The 11,085-nt window shown below is 40.2% G+C and overlaps 2 protein-coding genes across 2 annotated transcripts; both read left to right on the top strand.

The window, feature by feature from the left end:
* Positions 1-2,639: 2,639 nt before the first annotated feature.
* Positions 2,640-3,599, top strand: LOC114631276 (olfactory receptor 5-like). The gene has a single exon (XM_028779579.1). It carries the CDS (start codon positions 2,640-2,642, stop codon positions 3,597-3,599), a length of 960 nt encoding a protein of 319 aa, XP_028635412.1.
* Positions 3,600-4,703: 1,104 nt separating this feature from the next.
* LOC114631260 (olfactory receptor 5) lies at positions 4,704-10,760 on the top strand. Its single transcript, XM_028779566.1, has 2 exons — positions 4,704-4,800; positions 9,816-10,760. The coding sequence occupies exon 2, from the start codon at positions 9,816-9,818 to the stop codon at positions 10,758-10,760; it is 945 nt and encodes a 314-aa protein (XP_028635399.1). The 5' UTR covers positions 4,704-4,800.
* The last annotated feature ends 325 nt before the right edge of the window (positions 10,761-11,085 follow it).

Raw genomic sequence — 11,085 nt, 5'->3', positions numbered from 1 at the left:
GAGAGAGAGAGAGAGAGAGAGAGAGAGAGAGAGAGAGACTTCACCATTATGAAAATTGACCCAAGTGTCTCCCAAGCACATAGAAGTCTTGGGCTCAAATCTAGAGGCTGAAAGATTTTTACATCTTCAATCTGAAGTTGGTCCAGGGGAGAAGGGTCAGAGGGAACCATGAATACTATTTTCCCATTGATGACACTATTTTATTTGCAAAGCAGGGGGCATACACTGTAGAGACACTGCAAAGCATCAGCTAAAGAAGAAAATGCTCTAGAAGCTCAATACATGGGAAACCTGAGAGGAGGAAACAGATTCCAGTGGGAAGTAAGGGAAGGTTTCTGGTCCCTGGTGACCATCTCCACTGCATTGCCAGCATCTTGACCAAAATATATTCAGCTCACCTGTTTCCATAACCAGTTGGTTCTCTCTCATGTGTGTTACTTCCTTGGCCATTGGCACCAGTGACCTTGAACTTGTTCTCCCAGAACCATCATAGTTTGCTTTTTATGAAATCACTTGTGTTTTTATTTGCCTTTTTGTGGTTTGTTTCTCATACAAAGCCAGCATCCCAAGTCCCTGAATAACACCCTTTTGGTATAAATGTGCAGGATTCTATGTACCAAGGAGAACTTTTTAGCTCTAATCTTCAAGCTTCTGAAGTGGAAGAGTGCTTGGGTTGCCTGTCTTGAACATGGTGATGGGAGGTGATGCAATTCACCCAGTGCTGAAGCTAGGCCATGTTAGGTTAGCTTCCTGATGGTTTCACTCCCAGGCTATGTGACTTGGAACAAAAACTCTGACTCTGAGCCTTGTGCATTTCTAATGTAATGGAGTCACAGAAAGTAACTAGGCTTTTATGGACTTATGAATTATGTACTTTTTATTATTATGTTTTTGTACCGTGGTTTGCATCAATAATATTCTGTATGAAGTATAATATTCTGAGGTGGTACAGGGAGGGAATATGTCTCTGTACATCGTAATCATAAAGATTGACCGCATTCCATGATTTTCAAACTTTCTGATATACATTTTTTCAATTGTTATAGCTCTCTCTCTCTTTCTCTCTCTCACTCTCTCTGATTCTGTAATATACTATACACAAGGATGTTAGTTGCTTGCAATGAAGCATAAAAAAAGCAGCGCAAATAAATAGAATCAGCATTGATCTTTGGAGCTTGGGATTTGGCTTGTACAATAAAATGTTTGCTTCGCAAGTATTAGGATCTGAGTTCAGTCCCTAGATCCCGAGTATGACTGTAAATATTAGTATTCTCTGTTCTTAAGAGATGGTACAGGCAGGTTCTTCAGGCTCTTTAGCCAGGTATACCAGCCTACTTGGTAAGCTCCAGGCTGGATGTGCGTGACACAGCTCAGTGATTAAGAACACTCACTCCTCTACCTGAGGATTTAGGATTGATTTACAATACCCGCAGTAGCTCACAAGCATCTGTAATACCAGTTCTGAAGATCTAACTCTGTCTTCTGACTCCATGGATACTAGCATGCCACACGACTAACCTTCATATGAGAAGGTAAAACATTTATGCACATAAAATAAAGTTTTTTAAATGCAAAGAATAGCACCTTTTGAACAATATATAAGATTGACCTCTGACCTCCACACATACATGTGCCCCCACATATATCACATACATGCAAGAAATGTTAATCGTTGTGTTGATGACTGATGATAGAATATAACAATAGAAATTGAAATCACACTAAGAAAAGAGAATTTTTGGAGGAAAACACAGGCTTTTTTCATTCTGGATTTGTAGATATGAATATATTTCTGTATGGAGATTGAAATTTAAAAACCATCTAGACGGACTATCTCTACTGTAAAGCATACATAAAACTGAATCTATTTCCTTATTTGGTACAGATCTTGTCATTCATTGTTTCACATATCACAACAGGTAGATGTGACTATTTTTTTTTTTTAATTTGGAGACATCATTCCTACAAGGTCAAAATATCCACGCTCTGTCTGATCATGTGTATCTCAGAGAGTGAATTGAGTTCGTCAGACTTGGTGGAAACCACTTTATCCAATAATCATATAGCAGACACCTTTTTTAAAAAATGCATTCTATTTAGTGCGTGTGTGTGTGTGTGTGTGTGTGTGTGTGTGTGTGTGTGTGTGTGTTTTCACAGATTTAGGGGACTTGTATAGTGACTTGAATAAAAAAACATCTCCCATAGACTCAGGTATTTGACTGTTTCATACTCCTAAAGACTTCGGTGGAGTGGACTTGCTGGAGAAAGTCCATCACTTGGGAGTTGGCTTTGAGGATTCATAACCATGGTCCACTTCCAGTTTGCTAGCTGTTTCAAGCTTGCCATTGGAATGTGTGTTATATGCTTCCCGCTCCAGCTACCTTGAATGTCATTGATGTCCTGTCTGCCCAACCCTGAAGCCATGAGCTAAACTAAGCTTGCTCTTCCCTGATTTGCTTTGGCCATAATGCTTCATCATAGCAACAAGAAAAGTAACCAATATAATGAGGAACCATGCTTAGAGTTTCTTTCAAAGACTGGCTGATATGCTAGCTTTCTGGATAGTTGTCAGTACCACTAATTTCTCCAGGAAGTGTGAACATTCTCATAAGATTGTGCACTGTGCTTCTTTTTGAACAATGCTACTCTGCTCTCCACAGATGGAGACACCACTTGAGTTGACCAACATGAGCAGAGTCCATCAATTTGTGCTGTTAGGTTTTCCTACAAGGCTGGGAATAAGAGATGCCCTGTTTGTCGTCTTCCTGACTCTCTACCTGCTGACTCTTCTGGAGAACACACTCATCATCTACCTCATCTGCAGTCACAGTGAGCTCCACAAGCCCATGTACTTCTTCCTGGGCAACCTCAGCTGCCTGGAGATGTGCTATGTGTCAGTCACCATGCCCACCCTACTCGTGGGACTGTGGACGGGACCCTACCACATTTCCTTTGTAACTTGCATGACTCAACTCTTCTTCTTTGTCTCTCTCATCTGCACAGAGTGCACCCTCCTGGCCTCCATGGCTTATGACCGCTATGTGGCCATCTGCCGCCCACTGCACTACCCACTGCTCATGAGGCCGCAGGTCTGCCTGGGCTTAGCCTTGTCTTCATGGCTGGGTGGGCTGCTGGTCTCTGCAATAAAGACAAAATGCATTGCTAGTCTGTCTTACTGTGGTCCCAATGTCCTCAACCAATTCTTCTGTGATGTCTCCCCTCTGCTCAACTTGTCCTGCACCCATGTGGCCCTCACAGAGCTGGTAGACTTCATCTCAGCCATTGTCATCTTCTGTGGAACACTTCTGGTATCCCTGGCCTCCTATTCAGCCATTGGGATGGCTGTACTCCGCATGCCGTCAGCCGCTGCACGGCGCAAGGCCTTCTCCACCTGTGCCTCCCATCTGGTCGTGGTGGGCATCTTCTACTCAGCAGCTCTCTTCATCTATTGCCGCCCCAGCCGCATCAAATCCATGGACCTCAACAAGGTGCTGTCTGTCATCTACACGGTGGTCACACCTCTCTGTAACCCTGTCATCTACTGTCTGAGGAACAAGGAGGTCCACACTGTGCTGAGGAAGACTCTGCATTGGCCTTGATCACCATCTCCCATACATGAACCTCTCACATGCTGGTTCAAATCTTTCACGGCCCAGCCACTACTAGTAATCTTTAAATTCAAACTAAAACCTGTAGAAAATATTTTCCTAGGAGTTGAGCTCAGGAAAATAATTAAGAAAAAATTATTAAAAGAAAAAAATGATCAAGTTTATGAATAATTCATTAAAGTTCATGAATAATACACATCTGCTAGCCTGCATGTATATGTGCTTAATTTCACTCATATGTGCAAATTTGATAGTCTGGTAATTTTACTGCTAACTGACTGATATATATTTATCAAGTGAGCCAGTAGAAGTCTACAAGGATAGACAGATACTATGCAAAAAATTACAAGCTTACTAAGGCTTTGTTTGCAACGAAAATGGAAGAATTCATTTAAATGCCTACCAATAATATTTATACATAATAAAGAGTTTAATTACAAAAACTGTGAGAGTAAAAAATAATTTGTGTTTTAAGTATTATTTTTATTATTTTTATTATATATATATACTTGTATGTCTATGTGTTGCATAGGTATGTTTGTGAGTGTAGATGCCCACAGAACTCATAGGAGTCAGAATCCCCCCGGAGTCACCAGCAGTTATGAGCCATTCAACATGGATGTTGAGATGTGAACTCGAGTCCTCTGCAAGAACAGTGAATGCTTCTAACCATTGAGCCATTTCTCTAGCCTATATGTTTTTCATGTTTTAGCATGAAAATATGGCTAATTCATAGGTATATTTAGCTTTAAAAAACAAGTAAAATGTGGTATGAAAGTCTTTTGTGTGCATGCACATGTATTAACATGTGGGTGCAGGTCACAGGACAAAGTTAGGCAGTGGCCCTCACTTTCCATCTTCTCTGAAACTTTCCTTTCCCTATTTTTTCTAATCCACAGAGACCAGGGAATCCTCTCAGGTCTAGAGAGCTGGTTTAAGCTTGTGTCTTTGCCTTCTCTAACAACTCAGTAACTGGGACATTCCAGGACAGTAACACAGGGGAGTGTGTGTGTGTGTGTGTGTGTGTGTGTGTGTGTGTGGTTCAAGACCAAGGACAATTTCTCTCTGAAAGGTTCCATTTCTTGGCAACCCTTCCTTAGAGCCAGCTGGTTTCACCCAGCCATCACCAGAGCCTACTCCTCATTCACCATCAGCAAGAAAGGATTTGTACTTATCTACCTTCAACCAGCAGGTGAGAAGACCCAGACAAGTTCTTTGAAGGAGTGAAACAAAGAACAACAGGGATTAGGATATATTTTAAGTGGTCAAGTATCTGGCTAACATGAAAGAAGTGTTGGGTTTGAACCCCATCGCATAAATAAAGGAATAATGTCACATATTTGTAATCACAGTATTCAGGAAATAGAGAGGGGAACATAAGCTCTGGTTATCTTCCACCAGATAACAAGATCTCAGCTACATGAGATCTTTCCTAAAAATAAGAATCAACAGAAAAAATATACTAGTTCTTTAGTCAAGATCATGATGGTCTTAAACTTGTGGCCTTCCCACCTCAGTTAGCCTTGGAGTGCTGGAGTTACATAAATGCAAAAACAGGTGTGCATGCTTGCACATAGAAAAATAAACTTGTATAGAACACACAGTGCTTTATTAGGTATCAGATCCAAATACTTAAAAGACATTCACTTAATGCTCTTGATAGCATCATATAAAATATATGTAACAATGGGTAGAGATAGGGAGATTGACAGCATGGTGATATCAGGTGGTTTCTTAGAGACTTACTAGGGAGAGATAATATGTCCGGGTGACTTCAGCCTCTTGTTTTCCACAGAGGTTCAGTTAGAATCCCAGTGATGAGAAGTTGGGCAGGCTTTAAAGTTTATGGAATCTATTCATTTTAAGAGAAATAGTTGAGAAGAGAAAATAGGTTGAAGTAATTAAAGTGATTCCTAGAGACATGAAGCTTCGAGGTTTTCAAACATTTTGGTGTTAATAACTCAACTTGTCTATTGGCAATATGTACATCGCTCTTGTGTGCTTCTCTCTTTGTTCAAAGTCTTTCTTCATAAGCATATGTGAAATGGAATAGAGTTAATGACTATTGAAGACTTCTTCTAGCCAATAGTCTTGTTGAGGAAAAACTCTGGATTTTATTTAAGACGAGAGATTTTCAACCTGTCCCTGTTTAATTTATGAGTTCAAGCCTTATAGTAAAGTCTTGTGTTTAACATGATATTTCTCCTTCCTTTATGGGGCAGAAAAATGATATTCATCAGAGTAAAAGATGATTTTCTTTCATCTTGAAAAACATACAATTGATACTTGAAGAGAGTTAGTAGCCTGCCCAGGGCACAGACTTGGGAAATCATCATGGCATATACATATATATACATATACATATACATATATATATATTCCTCTGGCCAGCAGTCAGAATCAAGCTATACAGATGCTGCTGAGTGGTTTGTATATTACAAAACTGAGATAGAACTGGGTGTGTCTTCTGGTTCTACGGAGTCCTGAGACACTTTGGGTGACTGGTAGGTATTTGTAGGATTTTTATGGAGAGCTTTGCTACATTTCAGTCGGTTAGTCAAGAAATGTTACCTATAAAAAGCATTCATAGAAGAGTTGAGAAGTGAGAGGGATCATTGTGAAGGGGAAGAGAATGAAACTCAAAAGCAGAACAGGGAACGAGGGGGAAACAATGTAGGGGGATTACAAGAAAAGGAGTGTTTTGCAGTGAAGCCACTACCAGACTCTTCAGAATTTTGGCATCAGCCCTGAGCCTGGATGATGAAGAGTTCATTTTCAACCACAAATAGAAGTCAAACTGCAGAGAGTAAGACCCTAACTCTTGATAGCACTTGTGTAAGTTTGTGGAAAGACTTGTACCCAAAATCCCAATCTAATGGGAAACTTATGTGCAGCAATGTAGACAGAATCAGCCCATGCTGCTGTTCAGATGTCGATTACTGTTTAAGACAAAGATAGGCATATCCCTCCGGTAATAAGACTGGTGTGAACTTTTCTGATATTCTTCAAAAGCTGAAGATATTGCTTACTGGTATGCACACACACACACACACACACAAAGCTTCTTCTATGAAGGCATAAGAATATTATCATTCTTATGAAAATTGGGCACAAAAAAAATCATTGAGCTCTTATTAGTTTGTCCAAGTCAATATTTAAACCTATAAAGTGAAAAGTTGAGCAAACCAAAATTCTGAAATGTATTATGGAATGAAAGAAAGAATATAAAATTTTAAAATTTGATTAACTTACTAAAGTTAACACAGAAAGCACTGAGTTTGGCATTTCGTTTCCATATGTGCTTATAATATACTTTGATAATATTCTTCCTCTCTACTGCCATCTTCTACCCTCCACAGCTTCTATTTGTCCCATGTCCATAATACTTTTTTATTTTATTTTATTTTATTATAATCTTGAGCTTCAAAGAGAATTATCTACCCATGCAGAGAAACCCCATTAAAACTTTATTTCTAATTTTGATATTTTTAATTTGATGCACAAATATCATGTTTTGATCATATCCACCCCCACCCTCTTCCTGTAATCCACCCAGTCCCTTCCAATACATCTTCCTTCCATCTTCATGTTCTCTTTTTTTTAAAAAAAAGTAACCCACTAAGTCCAAGCAGTGCTACTCATATGTACATGGATGTGGAGTCATCTGTTGGCGTGTGGGAAGTATCGCAATGGTCCCCTAATAGACATACAAAACATTTTGCTTCTATAAGGTTTTTTTTATTTTACATAAAATCTTAGTATTCAATTTCATTATTGCATTTTTTAAACAAAAATTGCTTCGCTGTGACTCTCCCCCTACTTTTCCTATTGTATCCATCTTTATATTTTATCCCTCAGTTTCGTGTGTGAGAGGAAATGAAATTCAATACTTATTTTACTTAACACAATGATCTCCACTTACAACCTTTTTTTCTGGAAACATTATTTCATTCTCCTTTACAACTGAATAAAACCCCACTGTGCACATAAACCGTATTTCCTATTTTCCTTCACTCACTGTCAGGTACCTATGATGTCAGGACACAGAATTTTGGTGAGAGCCCAGTTTGTAAACCAGCTCTACTCATTCACTCCCTCCCGGTGTCTTGAGTATGTTTCTTCTCAATCCTAAGGTCCGCTGTGATGATGCAGTGATAAAACATCTTGATCAAGCTTCATGAAGCTTTAAAGGGCTAAAATTTGAGAAGTGAAGACAAAGACTTTGGCCCAAGGAAGATTATTGTCGTGATTATTACTAGTTCCATGGCATTTAATCATTTGATGCTTCTGCAGCTGCCATTTAGAATGGTACTGACCAGGAAATAACAATTAAAGACTTACTGGACAGGGGCTTTAATCATCCAGGGATTTGATCCCGTTTCCCGTCTTTGTTGTGTGATTTAGAACAAGTCATATTAATTGAGTTTTAATCTCTAATGAAAAAGTATAGAGTGTGTGCGTGTGTGTGATGTGTATCGAGTGTGTGTGTGTGTGTGTGTGTGTGTATGTGTGTGTGTGTGTGTCACACGCGTGCCTGTGTCAGTCATGACATGTGTGTGGAAGTCAACAGACAACTTTCAGAAATCTGTTCTCACTTTCCCCCATGGGAAAGGGCCAGGGATCAAACCAGAGTTGTCAGACTTGGTAGCAAGCTGCTTTAACCACTGAGTGGCCTCTCTGGCCCCATATTAGTGCTATGATCTACAGTGTCTTTCTTGTAAAATAAGGGTAAGGATAGCCTTTTTTTTTCAGTGTTCTGCACAGAATCAAAATGGAGGAGGAGAGGAGAAGGAAGAGAAAGATGAGGAGAAGAAAGGAGTAAGGAGAGAGACTATTGCTCTAGGGTTTATAGAGTACTATCTTGTTTTATTTTGCTTTGCTTTGCTTTATTTTGGTTTTTGATTTTGGGGTTTGGGGGTTTGATTTTTTGTTTTTCAAGATAGAGGGTTTTTTGGTAGCTTTGGCTTTCCTGAAATTTCCTCTGTAGACCAGACTGGCCTTGAACTCACAGCAGTCTTCCCATTTTTGCCTCCGAAATACTGGGATAAAAGGTGTGCACCACAGCCACCTGGCTTAGAATAGTCTTAATGCATGTGTCACTTACTGAAAGAAATCAAAACACGGCCAGAAAAACTACATAGAACTGCAAAAGTATGATATAATTTTTATCTTCACGTTATATATATACATGTGTATATATGTATATATTTGGTGTGTGTGTGTGTGTGTGTGTTTCTGTACATACATATGTGCAGGCATGAATGTGGAGGTCAGAAGACAACCTCGAGTGTCAGTCCTCATTGTCAACCTTGTTTAAATCAGAGTTTCTTTTTCATCAGTGTATAAGCCAGGCTCCCTGGCCCTTAGACTTCTGGGAATTCTTTTTTCTGCCTCCCAGCTAGCTATAGGGGTATAGAACTCCACCAATATGACACAATATCCAGCTTCATGTGGTTCCTGAAGACTTCAAATCATGTTTTTATGCTTAGTCAGCAATCACTTTATTCACTGAGCCCTCTTCCAGGCATGCATAGATAGATAGATAGATAGATAGATAGATAGATAGATAGATAGATAGATAGGAATATATGTATGTATAATGTATATAGTAGGTATATTATACATATACAATTATATACATATATATAATAGATATTGACACAATCTCACTGGCTGACCTGGGATTCACTGCACCAACCAGGCAAGCCTCCAGCTCACAGTGATCTGCTTGGTCCTGCCTCTCAGGGGCTAGAATTAAACAACCACCACACCTGGCCCATTATTTAATATTTATTTGAGAGAGGAATTTACCATCCATTAATTCACTTGCTTGGCTGTGATATATACTCAGGGACACCATACATGATTCTCTCACCTCTTAAGTGCTCTGTATGAAGTCATAGATTCAATAAGAGTGAGATATCATACTCACACAGTGTCCTAAAAATCTGCTGTAGCAACTCCAACAGATGTTAGACTTAAAAAACGTGTTGGAGATCTCCCATACTCTGAACTTCTTTCCAAAGAAATTGTTTATCCCAATGTATCACCAGGGATAGAAAGTCAACAATTCTTTGTCTTTCTACAGATGGAGAGATCCCTGGAGATGACCACTAGACGTGTAAAATACTGTGAACATCCTTCTAATTCCTTTTACTATAAAGCTTCTGAAGGATGGATGATAACAATTGGCTTGTCTCTCTACAGATGGAGAGGTCCACAGAGTTGGCCAACATGACCAGGGTTCAACAATTTATCTTGCTGGGATTGTCAACTAGGTTGGACGTAAGGGATGCCCTATTTGCTGTCTTCCTGACTCTCTACCTGCTGACACTCCTGGAGAACACACTCATCATCTACCTCATCTGCAGTCACAAAGAGCTGCATAAGCCCATGTACTTCTTCCTGGGCAACCTCAGCTGCCTGGAGATGTGCTATGTGTCAGTGACCATGCCCAGTCTGCTCATGGGGCTGTGGAATGGACTCTACTATATTCCCTTCATAGCTTGCATGACCCAACTCTTCTTTTTTATTGTCCTTGTGGGCACAGAGTGCATCCTTCTGGCCTCCATGGCTTATGATCGCTATGTGGCCATCTGCCGTCCACTACACTACCCAGTACTCATGAGGCCTCAGGTCTGCCTGGGCTTTGCTATGACTTCATGGCTAGGTGGGTTACTAGTCTCTATGGTCAAGACCACATGCATTGCCACCCTATCCTACTGTGGTCCCAATGTCCTCAACCATTTCTTCTGTGATGTCTCCCCATTACTCAACCTGTCCTGTACCCATGTGGCCCTCACAGAACTGGTAGACTTCATCTCAGCCATTGTCATCCTTTGGGGTTGCTTCCTCACTACTATGGCCTCCTATGTGGCTATTGGCAGGGCAGTTCTGCGCATGCCTTCTACCACTGCCCACTACAAGGCCTTCTCTACATGTGCCTCCCACCTGGTCGTTGTGGGCATCTTCTACTCAGTCACTATCTTCATCTATGCCCGCCCCAAACGCATAGAAGCCATGGATCTCAACAAAGTGCTGTCTGTCATCTATACAGTGGTCACCCCCATGTGCAACCCAGTCATCTACTGTCTGCGGAACAAGGAAGTCCAAGTAGCTCTCCACAGGACCATGCACTGGTCTCGAGGTTGACCCAATGACTGAGTCCTTGAGGAGAGGCCTTAAATTACCAATTACTATTTTTTTTATATTGAAATACAATTCACACATCATAAGTTTCATCTTTTAAACACAACGCAGTGTTTTCTTCTTTGCTTCTTTGTAATTATGCAGCCATCACCTCTGTTAAATCCAAAGCATTTTCTTTGTCCCCAAGACAAACTCGACCTATTTCATATCATCCCAAATATCCACCAGCCACTACTCCAAGCCCCAAGAAACCAACAGCCTATATTCTGCTTCTGTAGAATATAATAGAATAGATTCATCAGTTCTAGAAATTTCATAACAATGGGTT

Source organism: Grammomys surdaster, unplaced genomic scaffold (genome assembly GCF_004785775.1).
Source record: "Grammomys surdaster isolate TR1022 unplaced genomic scaffold, NIH_TR_1.0 355, whole genome shotgun sequence".
Taxonomy (NCBI): Eukaryota; Metazoa; Chordata; class Mammalia; order Rodentia; family Muridae; genus Grammomys; species Grammomys surdaster.
This window is presented reverse-complemented; position numbering and strand designations above follow the sequence as displayed.